The sequence below is a fragment of the Neofelis nebulosa genome, chromosome 2 (genome assembly GCF_028018385.1).
Source record: "Neofelis nebulosa isolate mNeoNeb1 chromosome 2, mNeoNeb1.pri, whole genome shotgun sequence".
NCBI classification, from domain to species: domain Eukaryota; kingdom Metazoa; phylum Chordata; class Mammalia; order Carnivora; family Felidae; genus Neofelis; species Neofelis nebulosa.
The window spans coordinates 33,726,124-33,753,870 of NC_080783.1; the positions used below are offsets into that span (position 1 = coordinate 33,726,124).

Here is a 27,747-nt window from a genome sequence, read left to right on the forward strand (position 1 = left end):
GTGTCTCAAGGGTGAGCCCTCCTCCACCCCACCGGGTACGTTGTCTCTCATCAGAGATGGAGTCATTGAGTGCTTTCCCCACAGACCGCAGCCTCTGGCTTGGGCTCTGGGGTCTGACTGGCCTGGGTCCAAGTTTCTTACTTGCTTCAGGATTTGGAGGTCACAACTTAATTTCCCTGACATTGTCTTCTTCTTGGGGCTGTTACTGGGATTAATTGAATTAGTGAAAGTGCCAAAATAATGTCTGACACATCGTATGTCTGGAGTTTTCAACACTAGCTGCACTTTATAGACACGTAAGGAGCTTTTAAAAATTACTTGAGGCCAAGGCCCCACCCACCAATTCAATGGGAATATCTAGGTGGGAGGCCTTGGTTTTAAAAAGCTTCTCAGGTGATCCTAGTGAAACCAGGCCTGGGACCCACAGGTTCTAGATAAAGGCTATCTTACCAGGGACAGTTTTAGATATAAATGTGTTAGACTTACATTTAATCCCATGCAAACCCACAGTACTATGGATTAACGATAAAGCTAAGAAATTTTGATTCTCTGGCAGGCTCAGGAATGTTCTACCCACAGCTTAAAATTCTCATCTGTGGTGTAGAGCAGAATTCCATAGTCTAGGCAGCTGGGAATATTGGGAACTATAAAGTCAAGATCTTTCTGAAATCCTTTTTGGAAGACCATGGATTATAAAATAAAGAAAAATATAATGATTTAAAACTGACAAGAACGCTGATTTTAGAGCCAAAGGACCTGGGTTTAAGTCTTGGCTCTATCATTTTATGGTTGTGTGGCTTCTGGAAATGGTCTCTTATCTCCAAGCCTCAGTTTCTAGGTCTCTGAAATGGGGATAACTACATCTGGCTCACAAGTGTGGCTGTAAAGATTAAATGAGATTCAGCAGAGTTGTACCATACACACATGTAACTTATGTGAGTTCAACCATAGTGGTTTAGCTGTGGGTATAATTGTAGTGTCTAAAGATACTCTCTTCCCCCCTACAACAAGACCTCTAAATGCAGTTTGGCACCTTCATCTCAGTGGGAAAAACTGTGATTTATCCCAAGAGCAGAGGAAAAATTGGTTGGGTTGGTCTTATTGAGAGATGTATCTGTATGGTATTATTTTTGATTCATTGCAGGGATTTTCAAGGGTAATATTCCTTACACTAACTCAGTTTTTCTCTTAAATACCTGACATTAGAATCAAGGCTCCTGGGACAAAATTACTTTTATATGCCAAAGCACCTTGTAAAGACAGACATGTGTGTATAAACTGCCTGTGGCACAGCTGTGTGCCACAGAAAAGCAAATCAGGAAAGGAGAAATTTCCATAGCCTTTGGGAGGCAGGCAAAGATTTAGTTCCAGGCCAAGTCAGGGATATGCGTGTACTTGGCTCTGATGGCCCGAACCCACCTTTCCCTGTGACTGTGAGGCCTGTGCCAACTTCCTGTTCTTTAAGGGATGAGTATATGCTGTGGCAGTTTGGGGGCCTCACAGAATGCATCATTTCAGAGGGGCTTTGACAAATTGTGTCTTGGATCAGCTCTGGCTTCTTAAAGGTCAGAAGGTATCAAAGTAGAACAAATAAAACCATTATGTAGTACTGCTGTTTCAACAACTGCAATATGATTTGGGGCTGTTTTTCCCACATCTGCAGTTGTACGAGTGAGAACAGAAATCTCTCTGGCCAAGCTGAGAATATTGGACCTCACCTTGGAAGGGTCATCATAGCTTCTTTCTTCTTTAGATTCCGTGTTTCTAGTGACAGGTATAGTCTGCATGGGTGATGATCTTCCATCTATAGACACTTGGCTCTCCGGAGCATCATACTTGGCGGAAAGCCAAGGGTCCTCTACAAGAGAACGGGAAGGAGAGAAACCTCTATCTGAAGTGTCTTCTATTTCCTTAGAGTTAATGATATCAGGCCCACTCAGTTCTGCTGCTATTTCCAGATTCCTTTCCTTCCGTATCCTTTTCCTTTTGGTTCTTGGATTCCTTTCTTTGGGAATTAGCCCTGATTTCTTTTCAGTCTTTGATTCCTTTGACTTTCCTGGAGGAGAATAATTGGGGAGACAGAAGTGTAGCTAAGTAAATGTGATCTCTGTATCCTTTTCAGTAGCTTTTAGGCTTTAGTGTGCAATGGAATTACCTGGGGTGCAGATTACTAAGCCCCACTCCTAGAGTCGGACTCTGTAGGAACCTGCATTTTCACAAGCACTCCAAGTGTTTTGAGAAGGGTAGTGCACAGACCACCCTTTGAGAAACTGCCTTATCCTATGTGGATCAACTGTAATTCAATAGTCTTGTTACTAAAAAAGTTGTTTCACCCTGACCTATGGTAGAGGCAAGACTCTCCAGAGGAAAAACTACAGATACAGATGGAAAGTCCTGTCTCAAGAGTCTGGCTTGAGGTTGTAGCTTTGTAACCTGGCAAAGCTTAAGCCTTCCATACTCTAAGAACTCTTCCTCAATTCACCTCTGGGGACTGCAAGTATTTCTTTTTCCCAGTCCTGCCAATGCAAACCAAGTTATGGGCTACAACTATGTAAAGTCAGCAAGACTTTAAAAAGTAAATCTCAAAAATAGATTGAGCCTAGGAGATGATCCAGTGTCATCCTTTCTGACAACCTTTGATTTGTCTTCCGAATCATGTGGCCAGGAAAGAACAGGTGTAAATTTTAGGCTAAAGAAAGTTTTCAGAAGCATGGGAATATAAATTTCTAGTAAGGTGCAACACAGGGAACCAAGACGAAAAATGGTAACTGGGGTAATAATTCAGAGCTTGTTTTATCCTTCCCCTTCCCAATGCTTTCACTGCCCAATTCTCAAATTATGGTACAGTTAGTAGTTCATACAGACCATGGCAAGAGCATGTATTTGGATCCACCACTTTACTGTTTGATCTGTTTGGTGTTATGCAAGCCACTCAATCTCTGTCAAGCCTCAACCACTACATGATATAATAATAGCACTTACTTTATGGAGATGTTTTAAGGATTTCATAATGTCATATATGCAGCACTCTTAGTATAGTGGGTATTCAGTAAATAGGTGCTATTGTTATTTCCTCTCTTGATCACAGGTCTCTGAGTAACCCTGGTTTCCTCTCTCCTCTTCTCTATCTCCTAAGATACTCACATGAAGTAAGTCTGCAATACTGTCTTGGCCAAGGTAGTCAAAAAGACAGGAGAGCCAAAGCATAAGAGACTCTTAAAAACTGAGAACAAACTGAGGGTTGATGGGGGGTGGGAGGGAGGAGAGGGTAGGTGATGGGCATTGAAGAAGGCATCTTTTGGGATGAGCACTGGGTGTTGTATGGAAACCAATTTGACAATAAATTTCATATATTAAAAAAAAAGACTCAAAATTAGGTAGTTTGTCTCATTAGATTCATGATGATTCTCTGTGACACCTCTTAGCTCCCATTAGGTGTCTTTTCCTGGGTCATTCCTCAAGAGCACATTCCCTTACCAACAGAAGCCTCTGCTTTCCTGTGGACCTTTCCTTCTCTCTCCCCTTGGGGTGCCTTGGACTTGTCTGTCTTGGTTCTCTTCTTTCTCTTGTCTTTGCCAATCAACTCCATCTCCTAAAGGTGAAAAATTAAGGAAAGGACCATGATATGAGTAGGAAACAAACAAAAAACCCATCAAAGGGTGATTATGTTGAACAAGACAGAATGGCTTAGAATGGAATTTCTGGGTTCCACGTGAAGCTGGAGAGCGAGTCTTAGAATGGAGCTGGTGAGGAGATCCTAAGGTTCAGCCTTTCATTTAAAACTGCTAGGTATAATGTCATAGGAGGGAAGAGGAACAGAATACACTTTATGATTGTCCCCTTCTTGGATGCTAAATCACGATCTACAGAGGTGGATCAAAGTGAAGCACTTTTCAACTTTGATAGATTGCTATTGCTACAATTAATGTTTAACTAGTTTATTTAAAAAAAATTTTTTTTTCAACGTTTTTTATTTATTTTTGGGACAGAGAGAGACAGAGCATGAACGGGGGAGGGGCAGAGAGAGAGGGAGACACAGAATCGGAAACAGGCTCCAGGCTCTGAGCTGTCAGCACAGAGCCCGACGCGGGGCTCGAATTCACAGACCGTAAGATCGTGACCTGAGCCGAAGTCGGATGCTTAACCGACCAAGCCACCCAGGCGCCCCACTAACAAACCCCTTTCAACCACACCTGAGATTGTATTAATGAGATGATTTTGGAAAGCACCTAAGGTGGGGGGTTGCTGGTTGCTAGGGGAACCAACCATGTTATTAGAGGTTTGGAGCTTTCAGCTCAACATTCCCAACCTCAGAGGAGGGAGAAAAGACTAGAGGTTGAGTTAAGTACCATCTGCCAATGCTTTTATCAGTCAATGGCTATGTAATGAAGCCTCCATGAAAACCTGAAGCAAAGGAGTTTGGATGGCTTCTGAGTTGGTGAACACATCCACATGCTAGGAGAGTGGCACACTTCAAACTCCATGGAGAGTGAAGCGCCTGCTTTTGGGACCTTGCCCTATGTATCTCTTCATCTGGTTGTTCCTTTGTATCCTTTAAAATATCCTTTGTGAGAGGCATCTGCCTGGTTTAGTCAGTGGAACGTGCAACTCTTGATCTTGGGGTTGTAAGTTCAAGCCCCAAGTTGGGTGTAGAAATTACTTAAAAGTGTTTAAAAAAATATCTTTTGTAATAAATCAATTATAGTAAGTAAATGTTTTTCTGAGTTTTGTGAGCCATTCTAACAAATTGTCAAAGCTGAAGAAGGGGTTGTGGGAACCCTCTATTTATAGCTTGTTGGTCAGAAGTACAGGTGACAACCTGGGACTTGTGACTAGTGTCTGAAGTTGGAGCAGTCTTGTAGGACTGAGCTTACCCTTAACCTGTGGGGTCTGTGCTAACTCCAGGTAGTGTCAGAATTGAATTGTAGGACAGACATCCCTTCCCCCATGCAAAAAAAGGACTGGATACCCAATTGGTGTCCTTTGAGCTGGAGAATTGATCGATGTGGAAAAAGACTCCATACATTTGGTGTCAGAAGTGGTGTGTGTAGGAAAACTGAAGTTTTCTATTAGCACCTTTGTAAAATTAGAAATGGGCACCCCACCCTTCAGAAGGATGCAGCCCAATGCTGGGGTTCAGGGCATGGTTTGTTAACCACAGAATGGATTTCAGCTCTCACTTGCCCCCATTGTTAGGTACCCTTGTGTATATACTAAGCAATACATACAACTGTCCATGATACCCCTAATGAGAGCAACATCCAGGCAGGGCTTTTGGACCAAGCTGCTAGGTGTTTACACTTACATTTACGTTGGCTAGTGCCTGGTGGTTGAATGATCTTGGTTCAGTTTTCTCTTCTCTTCCTCTTGGAAGAAGAGATGTGTCTTTAGGACCCAACCTCTCTAGGGACTCATGTCCTGGGAGTCTTCTTTGTAGATGATGGACATCATAATCTCTGCCACTTTAAGAAAGAGCAAAACAACAGGACCAAACTAAAAAACAAAACAAAACAAACCCCACAAAACTAGTGGACAAGGAAAAGGAAAAGTGAACAAACATTGTTTCTGTGGCACTGTGTTGAGCATTTTACACACTTGGTCAACCCTCTTTTTCTTTTTCTTTCTTTTTTTTTTTTTTTTAAAGAATTTTTTTTTAACGTTTATTTATTTTTGAGACAGAGAGAGACAGAGCATGAACAGGGGAGGGGCAGAGAGAGAGGGAGACACAGAATCAGAAACAGGCTCCAGGTTCTGAGCTGTCAGCACAGAGCCTGACGCGGGGCTCGAACTCCCGGACCTTGAGATCATGACCTGAGCTGAAGTCGGACGCTTAACCGACCGAGCCACCCAGGCGCCCCAACCCTCTTTTTCTCAACACATCCCTGAGTAAGGGAGATTAGAAATTTGAGTCTTCATTTTTGGGGTTCTCTCCAGCTTAATCCTCAATTTAGGGAGCAGAAGAAATAGTTTGTCTCCCTGTGGTTGCATATCTATGCCTTTAATTGAATGACATAGGGTTATCTAACTGAAATTTCTTCTATCAAAGGCTTAGCTGAAAAATACATGACCTTTAAGAAAGAGTCTTAGGCATGAACAGACACTTTTCAAAAAAAAGACATCCAAATGGCTAACAGACACATGAAAAAATGTTAAACATCACTCATCATCAGGGAAACATAAATCAAAACCACTATGAGATAGCATCTGAAACCTGTCAGAATGGCTAAAATTAGCAACTTAGGCAACAGATGTTGGTGAGGATGCAGAGAAAGGGGAACACTTTTGCACTGCTGGTGGCAATGCAAACTGGTGCAGCCACTTTGGAAAACAGTATGGAGGTCCCTCAAAAAAATTAAAAATAGAACTACCCTACGACCCAGCAATTGTACTACTAGGTATTTATCCAAAGGATACAAAAATGGTGATTCGAAGAGGCACACGCACCCCAGTGTTTATGGCAGCACTATTGACAATAGTCAAAGTATGGGAAGAGCCCAAATGTCCATTGACTGATGAATGGATAAAGAAGATGTCGTGTATATATAGATGTATATGTATATACATACATACATACATACATACACAATGGAAAACTACTTGGCAATCAAAAAGAATGAAATCTTGCCATTTGCAACAATGTGGATGGAACTAGAGTGTATTATGCTAAGCAAAATTAGTCAGAGAAAGACAAATATCATATGATTTCATTCATATGTGGAATTTAAGATACAAAATAGATAAACATAAGGGAAGGGAAGATAAGATAAAAACAGAGAGGGAGACAAACAATGAGAGACTCCCAAATACACAGAACAAACTTATGGTTGCTGGTGGGGTGTTGGTTGGGGGAAGGGCAAGGGGCATTAAGGAGGACACTGGTTGGGATGAGCATTGGGTGTTATATGTAAATGATGAATCACTAAATTCTATTCCTGAAAAATAAATAAATAAATACATACATACATAAAATTTGATTAAAAAATAGTCTTAGGAACATGCAACTATCCATTCTTTTATGCCTTCTGAATTCTATTTTTTTTTTTTTTTTTTTTTTTTAATTCTATTCTTGGTCAAATCTAGCCACCAAAAGGTCATGTGCTGTGTTTGTGTGATCCCTTAGAATTGCAGTCACTGACTATCTGCCTTGAGGATAACTGACTTATGTTCTCTGGGTAAATAGGTCACTAAGAAATAGCTATGTGGTTTCAGTAACAGCTGCAGCAGCAGCTACTGTGTGCCAAGCCTGGTTCTGGGCATTTTATTTTTTAGCCAAATCAATATTTTGTTCATTGTGCTGTGCTAGTACAGGGTCTTACTATAGAAACTTGAGAAATATTTGTTGCATGAGGTAAATGGAATTTCTTGTAAACACATGGGTCTTTAAATCATTCAATGTCACTCTATAAAAACCCACAGAAGGTGTATCCTTTAGAATTTAGTGCTAGGAAAATCTTTATTTCCCTTGAGGAACAGGTATGCTGCAAATGAGAACCACAAGCCTGTGTTACTACTACTACTACTACTACTACTTCTCCTCCTCCTCCTTCTTCTTTTTTTGTTTTTACATTCAGGAATCTCTGTATCAAATCTGGAAGTCTGATCTTTAGCCACAATGACTCTAATTACTTTTGTTGGGTGTTGATATTCTTTTTTCTTTTCCTCTGGATTAAAGATTTTTTTTTCTTTTTGGTTATCTCACTTTGGCTTTTTTTTTTTTTTTTTTTTTTTTTTTTGCTGATGTGGTTGTTGTAAGCCATTTAAATCCATTGTGGAAGAAACTGAGGTATAAAAGTTGAAAACTGGAATTTTTCAGATAGCTGCCTCCCCCCATCAAGTGCCTTTCTTTCTTTGTTCCTAGGGATCATAAATCCTTTTTGACTCAGGAGGGGATACCTACATCAAGAGGCAGGTGAGGTCAGGTTGTCAAGTCACTGATGCTCATGGGAGGTCACAATAGGCTATAGTTCCAGCTGCCACTGCCAAATGGGGTTTAGGTGAAGTGACTGGAGCTGACTGGCCGAGCTGCTGGTCAGTGAGCTCATTGGAAGGACATAGTGAGCACATAGGAAGCACTTACTACATGTTAGCAATTAGTTTTAGTATTTATTTTTTTTTATTTTTGGGACAGAGAGAGACAGAGCATGAACGGGGGAGGGGCAGAGAGAGAGGGAGACACAGAATCTGAAACAGGCTCCAGGCTCTGAGCTGTCAGCACAGAGCCCGATGCGGGGCTCGAACTCACGGACCTCGAGATCGTGACCTGGCTGAAGTTGGACGCTTAACCAACTGCGCCACCCAGGCGCCCCTAGTTTTAGTATTTTTAAGTATTATTTATTTCACCCAAAGCAGAGTGAATGTGTAGAGGAGAAACCAAATTGAATTGACAGAAATCACCTTACTAGGCATGTCTGTAGATCCCAGTTACGTAGACAAATGGAGAAAGCTGTTTCCGCACTGTTAAACTTCACTTTTCACCCACCCAGCCAAAGAATATGGCTTATGTAGGAAACATGTCACAATATAATTCTCCCCAAGAATCCGTTTCTTAGACAACAATTCTGGCTGTTAGGGAATGCAGTTAGCCTGAGAATCTTCATGGTTAGAAAAAACAGAAATGAAATTAATTAAAAACAAAAATGAGGGGTCTCTGGCTGGCTCAGTCAGTAAAGCAGGCAACTCTTGATTTCAGGGTCATGAGTTCAAGCCCCATATTGGGCGTTGAGATTACTTTAAAAAGAAAAAAGAAAAAAGTGAAATAAAAGTAGAGCAGTCCATATCATTACAGCTTCGAACACTTACGTCTTTTGGACAGTATCTGACTCGAAGGCCTGGATGTGATTATCCAGGGAAGCACTAGGAGGGTCAAGGTTCATATTCCTCAGCTCCTGGTCTGTGAAGACAAAGAGGATCCTTAACAGCCAAAGACAATAGACAACAATCCCAGACATGGGAAAATGTCTACCTGGTTAGTAGTCAATGACATGCAAATTAGCACAATAAAGTATGTTATGCCTAGAAAATTAGCAAATCCTGCACAAACCAGTGCTGGCACAAGGCAAGTGACATTAAAATTAGTAGACCCTTTGGGAAAGTGCTACGACAGTATGTACCAAGAACCAGAAAAATGTTCTAGTCTTTGATCAGGAATCTTACTCCTGGATATTTATCATGAAGAAATAATTCAAAAGAACAAGCTTTTTGTACAAAGTTTTTATAACTTTGTTATTAATAATGAAAAATTAGAAACAACCCAACAATGGGAGATTGGGGAAGCAATTTATGATGCATTAATTTGACATTTAAAATTATGGTTTAAAAGATAAGCAACATGGAAAACATGACATAAAGAAGTAAAAATGTAAAATATAGAATATTGTGGTAGAACTCTATAAAATATGTATGTAAATGAATAAGGGCTGGAAGAGAAAACAAAAAGAAAATAATAGATTAGGAAGTTTATATGTGTTTAAATTTTTTCTTAAAATCCTAGTGTGATTATAACATTGAAAATGAAATTGCTTAAAAAACCCCAAACATTACAACTCAATAGCAAAAAAACCAAACAATCCAATTAAAAAATAGGCAGATAATCTAAACAGACATTTTCCAAAGAAGACATACAGATGGCTAACAGGCACATGAAAAGATGTTCAACATCACTATTTATGAGGGAAATGCTATTCAGTGAGATATCACCTCCTACCTGTTAGAATGGTTAGTATCAAAAAGACAAGAAATAAGTACTGACAAGGATGTGGGGAAAAAGGAACCCTTGTGCTCTGTTGGTAGGAATGTAAATTAGTGCAGCTTCTATGGGAAACAGTATGTAGCTTCTTCAACTACATACAACTTAACTTCTGAGTATTTATCCAAAGAAAATGAAAACATTAATTCAAAAAGATATATGCCCTACATTCATTGCAGCCTTATTTACAATAGCCAAATATGGAAACGATCTAAGTGTCCATTGATGGATGAATGGATAAAGAAGATGTGGTATATATACAAAAAAAGCCATAAAAAAGAAGGAAATCCTACCATTTGCAACTACACAGATGGGCCTTGAGGGTATTATGCTAAATGAAATAAGTCAGAGAAAAACAAATACTGCCTGATTTCATTTATATGTGGAATCTAAAAAAAAAACCTAAACGAACTAACAAAACAAAACTCCTAGATACAGGGAACAGATTCGTGGTTGCCAGCAGGGAAGAGGGTTGGGAACTGAGAGAAATAGGTGAAGGGGATCAAGCAGTAAAAACTTATATATATAGGGGCGCTTGGGTGGCTCAGTCATTTGAGCATCAGGACTCCAGATTTTGGCTCAGGTCATGATATGGTTCATGGGTTCAAGCAGTGCGTTGAGCTCTACGCGTTGACAGTGTAGAGCCTACTTGGGATTCTCTCTCATTCCCTCTCTCTCTGCCTTCCCCTGCTTGCTCTCTATTTCTGTCTCTCTTTCTCTCAAAATAAATAAACTTAAAAAAATCTTAGATATACAATATAAATAAGTCATGGGGACATAATGTAAAGCATGGTGACTATAGTCAATAATATTTAGCACATTTGAAAGTTGCAAAGAGTAAATCTTAAAAGTTCTCATCACAAGGAAAAAAATTTTTTGTAACTGTATGATGACTGTTGATAACTAGACTTATTGTGATCACTTTGTGGTGTATACAAATATCAAATTATTATGTTGTATACCTGAAACTAATATAATGCTACATATCTATTTTCTCTCAATTTTAAAAATTTTAATTAAAATAAAAAAATGAAAAACAAATGTTACCCTATAAGGAAGGCTTACTCAGGCTACACAGTTATCACTCTTTGCTGGACTCTCTCAAGACCAAACTGGGTAGCTCTTTATTTTTTATTTTGGGGGGGGGGTGAGAGAGAGAGAGAAAGAGAGAGAGAAAGAGAGAGAGAGAGAGAGAGAGAGAGAGAGAATCCCAAGCAGGCTCCATGCTCAGCATGGAGCTTGACGCTGGGCTCAAGCTCATGACCCTGGGATCATGACCTGAGCCTAAATCAAGAGTCAGACACTCAATCGACTGAGCCACCTAGGCACCCCTGGGTAACTCCTTTAAAATGAGAAGAGTCCTCAGACTAAGACTTCATATTGGACTAGGCTACCTTTTATTTCACTTTAAACAATATTTTTATTATGAAAGATATATTTCATTGCAGAAAATTTGAAAAACAGAAGCACAAGGAAGAAAAAATAACTCACAATCAACACATAATTATTAGAATGACTAAAATGACTGACTCTACTTAGTATTGACAAAGAGGCAAAGGAACTAGAACTCTCATTTACTGCTAGTTGGAATGTAAGATGGAACAGGAATTAGGAAAGTAGTTTGGCAGTTTCTTTTTTCTTTTTAATGTTTATTTATTTATTTTGAAAGAGAGTGTGACTAGGGGAGGGGTAAAGAGTTAGAGGGAGAGAGAGAATCCCAAGCAGGTTCTGTACTGCCAGCACAGAGCCTGACATGGGGCTCAATCCCACGAGCCATGAGATCATAACCTGAGCCAAAAATCAGGAGTTGGGCACTTAGCCTACTGAGCCACCAAGGTACCCCAGTTTGCCAGTTTCTTAAAAAATTAAATGTTATATATATCATATCATCCAACCATTACACTCCTGGGTATCCTACTCACGAGGAATGAGGGGCACCTGGCTGGCTCAGTTGGAAGAGTATGTGACTTTTGATCTCGGGGTTGTGAGTTTGAGCCCCATGATTGGTGTAGAGGTTCCTTAAATAAATAAGCAAACTTAAAAAAAAAAGAGGAATGAAAGCATATGTCCATATAAGGACTTGTACACAAATGTTCATAGCAGCTTTATTGGTAATAGTCAAAAACTTGAAACAGCCCAAATGTTCATCAACAGGTGAATGGATAAGCAAACTGGTGTATACATACAAAGCAATATTACTTAACAGTAAGTAGAAATGAAGCATTAATACACTCAGCACTATGGATGAATCTCAAAAGAATTACATGGAATGAAAGAAACCAGACCCAAAAAAGGTATGTATAGTATGGCTTCATTTATAGAAAATTCTAAAAATGCAAGCTAATCTATAGTGACAGAAAGCATATCAATGGGGGACACTGGGAGGCTGGGGACAAGGGAGGCTGGAGTTGGAGGAGGCATGAGGAAACGTTTGGGAAAGATGAATGTTTTATCTGGACTATAATGATGGTTTCATGGGTATATACATATGTCAAAACTTACCTAGTGGATCTTAAAAGTTCTCATCATAAGAAAAAACAATTGTAACTGTGTGTGGTGATGGATGTGAATTGAAGTTACTGTGGTAATCATTTTGCAACATACACATAAATCATGTTGTACACCTTAAACTAATACAATGCTATTTGTCAATTATATCTCAATAAAACTAGGAACCACCCCCAAATCATAGCAATGTTTAGTATTTCAATGAAAGAAAATCTATTGGCTGAATAATTTTATACCTTACCAAATAATTACACATCATTAAAGCCTAAGAAAAAGGAAAGTTGACTGCATTAAAATCTTTACAGGAAAAAAAAGTATTATTTAACACTTTAAAAAACTTATCTAATCATAAAATTTAAATAAGTGTAATTTATCGTATATCAATTATCCCTCAATAAATCTGCTTAAAAAAAACTTAAGAAAAATGTTAATACAAATAAAGTGCCTAAACAGTGTTGGCACTTGGTAAAAACAAACAAGAACCAAAACACCTCACCCATGATCACTCTACTCACATACAATTAATGCAAATATTTTGGCGTATACACTTTCATGCATATATAATCTATCTATCTGGGGTGCCTGGGTGGCTCAGTCAGTTGGGCGGCTAACTTTGGCTCAGGTTGTGATCTCACGGTTTGTGGGTTCGAGCTCCGCATTGGGCTCTGCGCTGACAGCTTGGAGCCTGGAGCTGGCTTCAGATTCTTTGTCTCCCTCTCTCTCTGCCCCTCCCCTGCTCACATTCTGTGTCTCTCTCTATCTCAAGAATAAATAAACATTAAAAAAAATTAATCCATCTACATATACACTCATTTTAATAGAATTAAATATATGTATAATTTTAATTTACTTTTATGTTATTAGAATTTCCCATATATTCTTAAAAATTATCATAATAAACAGCATAGCATTTCATTGTATAGATGTACCATACCTTAACCAGACATGTAACTTGTAAAATTCAGATTGTTTCAAAGTTTTTATAATTATAAAGAACTTTGCATAACATTTCATTGAAAGGAATGTTTTTGATTATTAAAAGACCTACTCTTTGTTCACATCTATGATTATTAAAGGATATACAGTCTTTAAGGCACAATGTTGACTGCCAAATCATTCCCCCCAAAATTTGTACTGATTTAACACTCTGAGAAAAATGGTCATCTATTTCTTCATTTATCACATGCTTATTAAATATTGACTACATGCTGGGAATTGTGTTAGATGCTGGAAATAGAGTGGGGAGTTGGACAGACACCCCCCTACCTGCCCCTGGTCTCAGGGAGCTTAAATTTTATTGGGGAAGATGGATATTAACACAAAATAAAAACTTTTCAAAAGGTAGACTCTAATGTTCAATCCCTATTTCTCTTTGAGCAGTAGATTCCTGCATGAATTCATTTATTTTTCCTCATTTTTCTTTATGTAAAGGGGTTATAACTTTAAAGAAAGATTGGAAAAGAAAAAATTCACCTGTCATCCTACCATCAATCATCTCCTTAATATGATAGTTAATCCATTTTTCAGCATTCAAAGTTGTCCATGACACCCCCACTCCTTCTCAGCCAGAGCACCTTTGTAGTTTGGGTTTTCTTCTGCCATTCCCAAACTTTAAGGATAGCATCTCACACATCAACCTCCAGAAATAGCAGTGGGGACAAAATTGTTAATGTACAGGGTGGTTGGGGAAACTGGGAAGGTTGATTGGGGTGGTTACTTGGAATTTATTTTGTTTTGGATCATATGTAATGTTACAGAGAGTTGGAGGTGATTTAAGTATCTTCGTGATAAAAGAAATTCTGTGGGAGTTTCATTCCCTAACATGGCTGTAAAAGCTGTTTCACTGGACATTCATGGCTCATTATAGCTGTTTTGAACTCTGGGACAGGGCACCACAGGACCAGCAGAGGGCGCATTTGTATTGACCAAAAGCTGAGTTTCTACATTAGTGTAATTTCACCGTATTGATGAGAATTGAAAATTCTGGGAGGTGGATCATAGAAACGAGCTCCCCTCACTCCCCAATAAAATAATCTGATATTTAGGAAATATTGGGATAAACTAAGCCAGTGCTTTGAATAATAATTTACAACTTTTAACTGCTTTAAAAAAATCTGTAAAATATTTTAAGAATGCAGAGTATAGAAAAAATACTATATATGAGTACCACCTAGCTTTGTGAAATCTTAACATTTTGCCATATCTGATTCACATTTTTTTCTAAAGAAATAAAACATTTCAGATACAGTCCAAGACTTCATTGTATAACATTTGATCTCATTTCTGTCACTCTCTCCCAGTGGTAACCGTTTTCTTAAATTTGGTATTTGTCCATTGAACACACTACTCCAAATATGGCACCTTCACATATTAAATATTTCAAGCTGAAGGAATTTGAAAAACGGCAGGTGAAGGAAGGATTCTCTGACCACCACCCCTTTCTCCCCCTGAAGCACCCCCTTCTAAGAGCCCCATTTGAGAGGTGCCCACCAGAAGTGCCACCTAGAGGAAAGAGGCATTCTTATCTCTGAAGATGGAGAAACTTCAAGAGGAATCCAAACAAACAGGCCTTGCTCAGTTTCTCCCAAATTATTATCCTTCCTTAGCCCATTTCCTTTAAGTAATATCACATTATCCCACAACTTTCCACTCTTCATCAAACCTCGTATAAAAACACTCAGGCTTGGGGTGCCTGTTGGCTCAGTCTGTGGAACATGCAACTCTTGATCTTGGGGTTGTGAGTTCAAGCCCCATGTTGGGTGTGGAGATAACTTAAAAACTAAAAAATCTTTTAAAAAACAAAACACACACACACTCAGGCTTAACCATTTCTTTGGGTCCCCATTTCCTTATGAAGTCTCCTATGTCACATAAAATTTATATTAAATAAATTTGTGTGCTTTTCTCCTCTTAAATCTGTGTCAGTTTAATTTTTTAGGCCCAGCCAGGAGACCCTAAGAGGGTCAAGGAACAGTTTTTCTTTTCCTACAGTGTCCTCAGGCATATGTTTATATCTTTGCCACATATAAATACACTTATAAATAACAGGGGCACCTGGGTAGCTCAGTCAGTTAAATGTCTGACTCTGGGTTTCAGCTCAGGTCAGGATCTCACAGCTTCATGGGTATGTGCCCCATATCAAGTTTTGTGCTGGCAGCTCGGAACCTGCTTGGGATTCTCTCTCCCTCCCTCTCTGCCCCTACCCTACTTGTGCTCTCTCTCTCTCAAAATAAATAAAACTTAAAAAACAACATATACTATTTTATACATTAAATCATTATATATTTTACAACTTATTTTGTTTAACATTTTAGTGATTAATTCATGATGATACATGTAGTTTCCAGTCATTTATTTTAAGTTATTGACACTATTCCATTGTATAAACATACCACAATTTAGTTACCCATTTTGTTGCCAATGGCTGTTTTGATTATTTCCAACTTTTTGTGATTACAATGCTGTAATGAACCTTCTTGAGTGAGTCACTTTTCATACATAAAAGAGTTTCTCTGAGGTATACATGGGAATAAAATTGTTGAGTTGCAGGGTATGTGTATCTTCAATTTATTGGATATTTCCAAATTGCTCTGAATTTCTAAAACTCTGTATCCTCATCAAAAATGGGTGTTTGCAGACTTTTAAATTTTTGTTAATCTGATATATACCTGAAATGATATCTCTTTTTGTTGTAATTTCAATTTTCCTGATTAGCAGCAAGTTGACTTCCTCACATGACCATTTATTTAGGCTTCCTCATCTGTTAATTGCCTAGTCATATCTCAGCCATTTTCATTGGGGTTGATTGTCTTCTCCTTCTCTATTTGCAGCGGTTCTTGCCACATTTTGGATACCAATATTTTATTGGTTTTATGCGCTATAAGATATTGTCTTATAGTCTGTGATTTGTCTTTTTTTTTCTTTTTAAAAGATTTTTAAAAATTATTATTATTTTATGTTATTTTTAAATGTTTATTCATTTTTGAAAGACAGAGAGAGACAGAGCACAAGAGGGGTGGGGCAGAGAGAGAAAGGAGGGGAACACAGAATCTGAAGGAGGCTCCAGGCTCTGAGCTGTCAGCACAGAGTCTGATGTGGGGCTTGAACCCATGAACCGTGAGATCATGACCTGAGCCGAAGTTGGACGCATAACCGACTGAGCCACCCAGGTGCCCCAAAAGATTTTATTATTTTAAAAAAATAATCTCTATACCCAACATGGGGCTCAAACTTATAACCCCAAGAGCAAGAGTTGCTTGCTCTGCCAATTAAGCCAGCCAGGCACCCCTGTGATTTGTCTTTTAACTTTGTTTTTGCTGTCTTGTCAAAAACTTTACATTTTAATATAACCTGATTTGTCAGTAATTTTCTTTATGGCTTATGTTTTGATTCAGGGGTAGGAAGTTTTTTCCTTTCTCAAATTCATAAAGATATTCTTCTATATTTCTTCTAAAAAGTTTAAAATTTTTGCTTTTTCAGAAAAAAGCCTGGCTGGTTAAGTCAGAAGAGCATGAGACTCTTGATCTTGGGGTTGTGAGTTCAGGCCCCAAGTTGGGTATAGAGATAACTTAAAAAGAAAATATTAAAAAAATTTTTTTTTGCTTTTTCAAGAAACACACCTGATGTGAGATAAAGATTTAAAAATTGGATAACCATTTATCTCAAAGTTATATACTGAGAAATAGCTCATTCTTTACACTTTTGCCATATGTTGTTTCCATATATGGGTGCATTTATTTCTGGATTCTCTATTCTGTCTGTCCCTAAGCCAATATCATATGGCCTTAAAGTGATTTTTGATATTTAATATTTTTGATATTTTAGTATTTGGCCTCTTTGTTTTTCTTCAAAATTCTATTGGTTATTTTTGGCCCCTTTATGAATTTTGGGATCAACTTATCATGTTCCACCAAAACCTGATTGGGGATTTAAAAAAAAATTGTAACTGCATTGAATTTACAGATTAAGTTAGGGAGAATTTTCAACCTTCCTGTTTATAAACATTACATACAACATTATATAGAATGTTATATTTATTTCAGTCTATTTTTATTTAACAAGATTTTGTAATTTCTTCAAGAAAGTCTCACATATCTTTTTTTACATTTATTTGTAGGATATATGTACCTCTATCTATACAGATATATATTTAAAAATTACATTTATCCTACCTTCCTGTATAAACTGTACCAGTGGATAACTAATAGAAGAGGAAAAGTTGTTTTGGTTTTTTTTTTGGTAGGAGTTTTCCAAGTAATAAGTGGAAAAAGAATGATAGAATTTCAGTATCACTATTTTGCAGCTTGTAATGAATGAATGTATCTGAAGCCATGGGCACCATGAAGTGACACGATGTCTCCTGGTGGAAGAGCTCAATGCCCTCCATGAAATGGTCTTCCAAAAGGAAAAACCAAACCTGAATCTGATCAATCTCTAGATCCAAGTACTAACTTACAGGGAGTATAGAAGACAGAGAAGCACGTAAAACTACACCATGAGGAAGCAATCAGCAAAATCTAGATTGTGGGAAACTCTATAGGGCAAGTGACTCAATTTCCTAAAAATAAACTAAGAGAGTTAAGAAAAGAAATGAAAGAGAGCCAATAAATTAAAGGAGACTTGAAGGCCACACCAACCAATCACAAACAAACAAACTCTGAAACAATTATAATAATTGGGAGACAGTTACAGCATTAAAAAAACTGAATATTCAATTATATTAAAGAATAGTTCTAATTTTTAGGTGCAATAGTAGTATTACGGTTATGTCAAAAGTGTCTTTTTTTTTAAGGGTATTTATTTATTTTGAGAGAAAGAGAGTATGAGAAGGGGAGGAGCAGAGAGAGAGGGAGAGAGAGAATCCCAAGCAGGCTCCAAGCAGTGAGCACAGAGCCCCACATGGAGTTCTAACTCATGAACCATGAGATCATGACCTGAGCCGAAATTGAGTTAGACGCTCAACTGACTGAGCTACCTAAGTGCCCCCAAAGTTTCTTTTCTTGTTTTTTAGAGATAGATACTCAAGTGTGTATACATAAAATGACATGAGGCTGGAAAATTTGTTTCAAAATAATATGGAAGAGAGGGAGGAAGGAGTCAGGGATGTGGGTGAACAGTATTGGCCAGGATATGGATATGTGGAATTCCTATGCTGATCTTTGTGTATGTTTGGGGGTTTTCATAATAACAATTATCTTACAATTGCATTATAAATTGTACTTTATGTTTTGACACTTTCTTTTTTCCACAATTGATTTTTATGTTTTGATCTATATTTAGTAATCTTGCTGACTTTTTGTCTTTTAATAGCTTGTCTGTAGAGGCCCTTGGATTTTCCATATAATGCTATTGTCTAGGAATAATGACAGTGTCATTTCCTCCTTTCTGTCCTTTTCCTTTTCCTTTCTTTTGGTTTCCCTACTGTGCTACTACAATGTTGAAATAGAAGCAATGACAGAGGGCGTCCTTATCCTAGTTCTTTCTCTAAAGAGGATGCTTTTAAAGTTCTACCATTAAAGTGTGATGCGTACTTCAGATTTTTGATAGACACTCTTTATTAAAATCAGGAAGTCTTCCTCTGTTCCCAGTTTGATAATTTTAAATTATGAATGGGTGGATATCATAAAGTTATTTTTCATTTTGTATCTATTGGGATGACCCTAAGGTTTTTCTCCTTTAACCTCTTGACGTGAATTACATAAACAGACTCTCACATGTTAGACCATCTTTGAATTCCTGGGATAAACCAAATTCAGTCATGGTATATGTATACACACACACACACACACACACACTATATGTATATTTGTATATTTATATAAAATATTACATATTTAAATGTAAGCTTAATGATTTGATTGGCTATATTTTATTTAGGAGTCTTGCATCTTGGATCATAAGTGAGATTGGTCTATAAATTGCCTTTCTTACGTTGTCTTTATCTGTAGGTTCAACTGCTTTTTGGTCTTGATGAATTTGGGTCTCAAGTTAGAAATAAATTTTACTTCCTGGAAGGTGAAGAGAATTTTCAGGATCAAGGGGCAACAGCTGTGTTCTGGGATTTTGGGGACTTCTCTGGGGTTTCCATTTTGGGTTAAGTGGAGTGAGCCAGAAACATTCTTTTTTTTTTTTTTTTTTTTTTTTTACATTTTATTTATTTTTGAGAGAGAGAGAGCACAAGTGGGGGAGAGGCACAGAGAGAGGGACACACAGAATCTGAAGCAGGCTCCCGGCTCTGAGCTGTTGGCACAGAGCCTGACATGGGGCTTGAACCCACAAACCATGAGATCATGACCTGAGCCGAAGTCGACACTCAACTGACTGAGCCACCCAGGCGCCCTGATCTAGAAACATTCTTAAGGATGTACAACTGCTTGCCATGGAGGAGGACTTTGAAATACTTTTCAGAAGGAAAGATACAGCAATAACAGAGTGTGGAGGTCATCTAGGCTGCTAGGAACTAGCAGATAATTCTGAACCCAGTACTGGCAGTGTGCAGTGACTGTGTAGGCTTCATATAGAGCAAATCGGGGAGCAAGGGGTCTTGACTGACCTCAGGTGGCAGCCCTGTAGGGGGTGCCACTTTCCAGGTTGTAGATTCTGGGGCAGGGGCACTGTCTCAACTTCTGGGCACACACTTCTGATCTATTTTTCCCACAGCTTTAAGGGAAATTTTTTGCAACACTGGCTACTCCTTAGTTCATTGCACAAGTTGGGCAGTCATTATATCTGCTCCTTCTGGAGCTGTTTATTCCTGGAGCCAGGAACTGCCCCTGAGGAAAGGCCTTTAAACCTCTCTACAGCTAAGTGGACCAATGGGATTTATGCTCCTACAAGGCAGCTGTGGGCCCAACACTGATGTTTTCTCTCCTGTCCTCAGGATGAGGAGATGCTGAGCCAGCTTTAAGATGTAGAGAAGGGTAATGGCAAAGGGGATGGCAGAGAGAAGGAACCCAGGGGAGGGCTGTCCTACCTCTTGTCTGCCAGCTTGGACTTTTCCGAGAGAGAGAAATAAACCTTCCATCTTATTTGAAGTCACTTTATCTTGGTCTTTGTTAGAACAGTTGCATCAATATCCTAAGTACTGCATACCCATCTCTTCAATAAAGCAATAATGCTCTGGGCCTATTTTTCCCTAGTAGAATAGAAATGGCTCACTGGTTTCTAAGGGTTTCTGTAAGACCTGCCTTTTGTCTTTTCCCCCCCATTGTTTCAGGCTACTCATTAGGGACCCCCTGTATCTCATGCAGGCCTCCTCAAATCTCTCACTCTTTCTAAGAGTATCTCAAATTCTGCCACATTGTAAGGGGTTACATCACTATTGCACATAGCCTTTCACAGAAGGCAGAGGCTGGCAAGGCTGCTTTGTTCAGACTGGGTCTGCTGTCCACATGTGGACTTAAGTAAAAGAAGGACTTACACAAAGGACTCAACCAGTCTTGCCAAGTTCAAGCCCCCATCATTGAGATTGACCTAGAAAGTAATCATCATGTTATCAACTTAGAACAAGTCTCTCCTGACAAGGAGACAAGACTTACGGCTACTAAATTAAGGTTTTTAAGAAATAGACTGATAGCTAACCCATAGTGAGCACTTCCTCTGTGCTAGGCACTCTCCTAAGCACATTACATGTATTAACTCCTTTATCTCACAGCCACCTCATGAGGTAAGTAGTATTGGCACCTCCATTTTACAGATGACTTCAACCCAGATCTAGTTAGAAACTCTAGGGGCAGGACCCCAAATTTATTTTAACCAGACTTTCAGGGGGTTCTGATGCACACTGAAGTTTGAGAACAACTGGCCTAGGAAATAAACAAGACTTGAAATTTTATTCTTTTTTTGGACTGAGGGGTTGGGGAAAAGAGGTGGAAAGGAAAGGTTTGTATTTAACATGAGCAATTTTCCAAACCCGATTTGATTTGGAGGTTGCCAATTTGATTTGTCTGGTGAAAACTTGCATGCAGTAATTTCACCAAGTGTAAGATGCAAGGCATTCTTGGTAGATATGGCACTGGCTCACTGCTCATAATTTAAACATGAAGATCACTACTTAATTTAGAGTAGTAGAGAATAAAATCTTGGCAATTAGATGTAAGGCCTATATGGGGAAAATCGATCCTTAAATAGTTAAAGAAAAAATTCCTTGGCAAGCTCTCTTTTCTTCCTACAAAGATTTGAAATCTTTTTTTAAACATTAGCATTTATCATTCAGGACAGGCAAATGCCTTCTTTAATTTTCTGCAGTGATATTTCACTGCATTAAAGACTGTCTGGATAACCTTTGTGGAACTCAGCCGAAGCCTGTTCCTCTGTCATGAGAAAGGAAAACTGTTTCGACTGACGTGGTCATTGCTTAGATTTGGCCATGTTCTGCACTGCCTAAAACCCCCATTGTACTTGGAGCCTTGTCAGTGTTCACATTCTGCATATGTGACTTATGATATGGAAGGTCTGAAGACTGGAGCATTGTTTCCCTGGTTACTGTCACTCAGCTTTGAAAATGGAGGGGGCAAGGAGACTTATTTCAGCAAGAACTCTGCTTAAAAGCTTGACCAAACCCAGAGATTGGGCTACCATAATATTTTATTGTCTGAAAATCTTTTATTTTATTATTCTATTTTTGAGACGGAAAGGGCACAAGTGAGCCAGGGGCAGCAAGAGAGAGAGGGGGAGAGGGAGTGAGGCAGGGCTCACCTGAAGCAGGGCTCTTGCTCACCCGAAGCAGGGCTCAAACTCATGAACCTGAGCTGAAGATCATGACCTGAGCTGAAGTCAGATACTTAACCAACTGGGCCACCCACATACCCAGCAGTGAAATCTTTTTAAATGAGTATAAAATTATTTTTGTTTAGAATATCAAATGAAAGAAACACTAAAATATGTAAACAGAAAAATATCAAATTTAAGGTGAAATTCCAAATCCATGACTTTGCACTTTTATTTCTAGTGAGCTCTCATGGTCTCCTCATCTCTTGGGGTCTAGAGGAGATAGGAAGAGTCATGGTGTCATGACTGTGACCCTGAGAGGGTAGACATTTAATCATTATGATATCCAAGTCAAGAGTAATACAGTATTAGGGTACCTGGGTGGCTCGGTTGGTTAAGTGGTTGACTCTTGATTTCAGCTTAGGTCATGATCTCAGATTCGTGAGCTCAAGCCCCACATTGAGCTCTCTACTGACAGTGCAGAGCCTGCTTGGGAGTCTCTCTCTCTCCCCCTCTCTCTGCCCCTTTCTGACTGTTTTTCTCTCTCAAAATAAATAAATAAACTTAAAAAAAATAATACAGTATTCGTTAAAGTGTTACTGTATATGAATTACTTCATTTATTTCTCATGCAACCTTAGGAGGGGAATACTGTTTTCAGCCTCAGTTAAGGACACTGAGGGGGCGCCTGGGTGGCGCAGTCGGTTAAGCGGCCGACTTCAGCCAGGTCACGATCTCGCGGTCCGTGAGTTCGAGCCCCGCGTCGGGCTCTGTGCTGACAGCTCGGAGCCTGGAGCCTGTTTCCGATTCTGTGTCTCCCTCTCTCTCTGCCCCTCCCCCGTTCATGCTCTGTCTCTCTCTGTCCCAAAAATAAAAAAAAAATTAAAAAAAAAAAAAAAAAAAAGGACACTGAGGCACAGAGGGGTTAAGGCAGTAGTCCAACTGCAGAGCCCACGTTCTCCACTCAGCTGAACAGAGCTGCTGTTGCTAGCCTATATAGAGCACCTTATGTGAATTTAAGAAAGCTACCCCAGTAGAAGGGCCGGTAGAAGGGGGAAAGGAGCCCCCTCTGCATGGATACCCCCAGTCCTGGGGTGCATGGCTTTGGGGGCAGAGCACAGGCCCCTATTTGCTCTCTCTGCTGGATGCCTTTGTACAGCAAACAATAAGCAATTCTTTCTGGCTGGCACTCATCCACTCCTTGAGAACACAAGTGTCTCTCACTTATCTATTTCCATTCCTGCAAGATGCAGTGAGGATAAAGAACAGTTCTGGTACCTGGGCCTACCCAACTGCAGTATCACACAGCATGCACAGGTACCCCCAGGGAAGAGATTAGAGTCTAGCTCAGGGTCTGGGAATATGAACTATGCCAAAAAGCCCAGTTCTGGGCCCAATGTTTCCTAGAATCATCATTATTAAATGCAGCATGATTTTTGGAGGAAGCCACACTCAAACAGCCTGACCACCCAGGGTGGTGGGCAGCAGGGTCTGTGTCTCTAAAGATACTGCCCCCCACCATCGTTGGAATATTAACCCTCTAGCCAGGGAGCCTCAGCTCCTGCACCTGCATATCCACGCCCCTGTGGGCAGGAGGAACAGAAAAGTGGAAGTGCCTATGTGACCTTTTTGTGATACCCCAGAGTCTCCACTCTCTTCCATCAATCTGTGGCCTCTGGCAGGAAAGAAACCTTTCAGTAAGTCCAAAAATATAAAAGCATGTTATCGTCATCAGTTGGTTTGTGATGCATTAAGTAAGAACAATCAGAGTCTGAACTCAGCACATTGGTCTGTTTTCTGACTTCCAGGCTGAGAGGAAATGGAAGGGTCATTCCCCATTAACATCTTTGAACCAATGCAAACCTCATCAGATGATTGTTGTGATAAGATTTAAAACCCAACCTGGCTGTCTCTACCTTGGGTGTCTTGATGATTTTCTCTGAGGGGTCCTCCTGGTTCTTCATGATAGTCCATTTCATCTCCATTTTCCTATTAGGTTAATACACAATAAAAAAAAGTACATAAGACAAAATAAAGGCAAACACTCCTATTGTCTATGCCCTTTGGAAATCCAGTTCTTCTCCTTCTTTGTCAACTTATTTTAACTTCAGTGTCCAAGAAGTCTAGTACCAGTGTGAACAGCCCTAAAGAGCCAGGTGGGCTTAGCTGCACTGTTGAGCATTATGGACGTCTTAGTTGTATTTCTCTTGTGGGAGGCTTGTCCCATCCACATGTACAGTGTTCCATGCCTGGCGTTAACTGGGGGGAGGGGGTGGGGAGAAGAATGCCACAGGCACAGACCAACTGGAGAAGGAAGAAAGGTACCTCCAGGGACTTGATGGATGACTGATGTGATGAGAGCAAAGGCAGAAAGAATAGGAAGGGTGGGTTGAATCAGACTCCCAAGGACTTGAAGGCAGATTAAGGGCTTTGGTCTTATCTCGAACAAATGGAAAGGACTGAAGGTGTAAGGCAAGGAAGCAAAAGGGTCAGATTGGCCTTTTGTGGAGTTTCCAAGGTTGCCACGGATTAGGTTTCTTATCACATTGAATCCCCTCTTCCTTCTTTCTCTCAGTCATACAAATTGCTTGCAATCCACCATCTAGAAATTTCCATAATAGTGGTTCACAACCCTGGCTATGAGTTAGAATTATTTAAAAGGTATGATATCCAATATTTACCCCCAAACAATAAAATCAGACTTTCTGGAACTAGGGTATTTAAAATTTTTTTTTTAAACATTTATTTTTGAGAGACAGAGAGAGACAGAACATGAGCAGGGAAGGGGCAGAGAGGGAGACAGAATCTGAAGCAGGCTCCAGGCTCTGAGCTGTCAGCACAGAGCCTGGCACAGGGCTTGACCCCATGAATTGTGAGATGATGACCTGAGCTGAAGTCGGACACTCAACTGACTGAGCCACCCAGGCGCCCCTGGAACTAGGGCATTTTTAAAGTTTCTTGGGTGATTCCAACATGTAGCCAGGATTGAGAGTCACTGATCTCCTCTAGAGATTAGAAGAGAAACTTGTTGGTAGCCAAAGTGACGTGACAGGTAGAGTCAAAGACTTAAGTAAAGCCACATGTGTCTGATGAAGTCAGCTCTTGGTCTTTGTCACGGGGATCTCTGCTGAGTCCCTAGCTTCACTTCAGCTACAAAGAAGGAATTGGATATGGAGAGCCCTGGAAGTTTCTCCTAGGACTAAAGTTCCTCTACCTTTAGTGACAATCAGTTTTTCCACTTAATTATCAAATACCCAAGCTGCTCTGGAAAGAGACAATTAATCTAATTTGTTTGACATTCTCTTCTCACCCTATAGCTTTTTACCCTGTGTATTTTTCACTTGTTAGCTTACCGTTTGTAGCCAATGAGATTCTGACATAAAAGAGCTAGAGCAGGTAAGTGATTTTCTTTCTTTCTCTTCCTTCCTTACTTTTTTGCTTTTATTATGATAAGTTTCTAAAAAAAATTTTTTTTTAATGTTTATTTATTTTTGAGACAGAGACAGAGCATGAATGGGGGAGGGTCAGAGAGAGAGGGAGACACAGAATCCGAAGCAGGCTCCAGGCTCTGAGCTGTCAGCACAGAGCCCGACGCGGGGCTTGAACTCACGGACCGCGAGATCATGACCTGAGCCGGTCAGACGCTTAACCGACTGAGCCACCCAGGCACCCCTAAAAAATTTTTTTAAGTTTATTTTTTTCATAATTTCTATACTCAACATGGGGCTCAAACTCACGACTCTGAGATCAAGAGTCTCATGCTCTTCCAACTGAGCCAGCCGGGCTCCCCTTAAGTTTTTATTTTAATTCCAGTTAGTCAACATAGTGTTATATTAGTTTCAGGTATACAAGAAAATACTGAATGCTCAGGAATGTGCATAGCATCCTCGTGCAGGGGCCACACTAATCTTCTCTGTATTGCTCCAATTTTAGTATATATGCTGCTAAAGCGAGTAAAGTAATTTTCTTTCTTTTGTTATTTCTCATTTTGGAGACAAACAGGATTTGGTCTTGGTGCAGTAAAGAAAAAAAAAATCATCCCTAAATAAATGGAAAGGTTTTTGAAAAATTACAGCAGGAAAACCCACCTCAGTCATAGTAAACTGCTAAGTTATAAGAGTAGAAAAAAGATAAACGGAAAGACATGCCCTATTTATCTAACAGGAAACTGGATTAAAAGGGAGAAACAAGCTTGCTCCTTTGGAAGAATTTCAAAGGCAAGAAGGGTAAACCTTCAGTCTTAATATGTAGCTATGAGCCTTCAGGGGCAAGAAATATTCTTCTCATTTTACAGATGGGGAGATGGAGGCAGAGAGAGTCAGGGACTTTGAAAGAATCTTCTGGCACATCCCTATTAGAAGAAGAAATAGTCTTTTTAATTTTTTTTTATTTAAAAATTGTTTTTTTCTGAAGCAGGCTCCAGGCTCTGAGCTGTCAGCACAAAGCCCGATGCGGGGCTCGAACTCACACACCGTGAGATCATGACCTGAGCCGAAGTCGTACGCTTAACCAATAGCCACCAGGTGCCCCAAGAAGTAGTCTTAATTTGAAATTCTGTCTGTTGCTTAGAAAACTATAAAAAAAAAAAACCTGTCATGTTTTAGATATATGAACACACATGAGAAATGACTTATACCTAAGGTTATTCACTGCAACAGACTGAAACCACCTAAAAGTCCTACCAATTGAGGACTAGTCAAATACATTATGGTAATTCATACAATGGAATACTACACAACTGTTAAAAACAATCTCTTTACAGGGGTGCCTGGGTGGCTCAGTTAGTTAAGCACCAACTCTTGATCCCAACCCAGTACTTGATCTCAGGCTCATGAGTTTGAGCCCCCATGCTGGGTGTGAAGCCCACTTAAATACACACACACACACAACACCTAAAACTAAACAAAATGCAACCTGTCATTTTTTTCCCTAAATGTTTATTCATTGTTGAGAGAGAGAGAAAGAGAGCACGTGCGCATGCCCATGTGAGCGGGAGAGGGGCAGAGAGCAATGGGGACAGCAGATCTGAAGTGGGTTCTGTGCTGACAGAAGCCAGCCTGATGTGGGGCTCATGAACCATGACATAGATCATGACCTGAGCTGAAGTCAAACACCCAATCGACTGACACACCCAGGTGCCCCTGTCATTTTTTTTTTAAGTTTATTTATTTATTTTTCAACGTTTTTTATTTATTTTTGGGACAGAGAGAGACAGAGCATGAACGGGGGAGGGGCAGAGAGAGAGGGAGACACAGAATCGGAAACAGGCTCCAGGCTCCGAGCCATCAGCCCAGAGCCTGACGCGGGGCTCGAACTCACGGACCGCGAGATCATGACCTGGCTGAAGTCGGACGCTTAACCGACTGCGCCACCCAGGCGCCCCATTAAGTTTATTTATTTTGAGAGAGAGAGAGAGAGAGAGAGAGACAGCACAGGGTGAGGTGGGGGTAGTGTAGAGAGAGAGGGAAAGAGAGAATCCCAAGCAGGCTTCACACTGAGCGTAAAGCTGGACGCGGGGCTCCATTTCAGGAGCCGTGAGATCGTGACCTCATCTGGAAGAGTTGGATGCTTCCCGGACTGAACCACCCAGGCACCCCACAATCTGTCGTTTTTAATATGAGTTACAAGTGCAATGACTAAACTGAATGATTGAAACATTGAAACAAGTGTAATGACACTTGGTGAGTGTGCCAAAGAAGCTGAAGGATTGAAAATTCAATCCTAGCTCAGTTATTCTGGCCAAGTCATTTGCTCTTCATCTGTTCCTTCAGCCCATGAACATTTATT

The 27,747-nt window shown here is 39.8% G+C and overlaps 1 protein-coding gene and 1 non-coding gene across 6 annotated transcripts in view; both read right to left on the bottom strand.

Moving 5' to 3' along the window:
• Positions 1 to 27,747, bottom strand: part of KIAA2012 (KIAA2012 ortholog) — a 109,353-nt gene that overhangs the window by 5,870 nt on the left and 75,736 nt on the right. For all 5 annotated transcript variants that reach the window (XM_058708911.1, XM_058708891.1, XM_058708902.1 and 2 more), the window contains 5 exons: positions 23,877 to 23,949; positions 8,800 to 8,890; positions 5,306 to 5,462; positions 3,478 to 3,592; positions 1,719 to 2,056 (listed from right to left, as the gene is read on the bottom strand). In XM_058708911.1, the coding sequence (XP_058564894.1) occupies positions 1,719 to 2,056; positions 3,478 to 3,592; positions 5,306 to 5,462; positions 8,800 to 8,890; positions 23,877 to 23,949 (774 nt within the window). The remainder of the gene's footprint in view (positions 1 to 1,718; positions 2,057 to 3,477; positions 3,593 to 5,305; positions 5,463 to 8,799; positions 8,891 to 23,876; positions 23,950 to 27,747) is intronic.
• Positions 25,811 to 25,913, bottom strand: LOC131505806 (U6 spliceosomal RNA). The gene has a single exon (XR_009258579.1). It is a non-coding gene; the product is annotated as a U6 spliceosomal RNA (small nuclear RNA).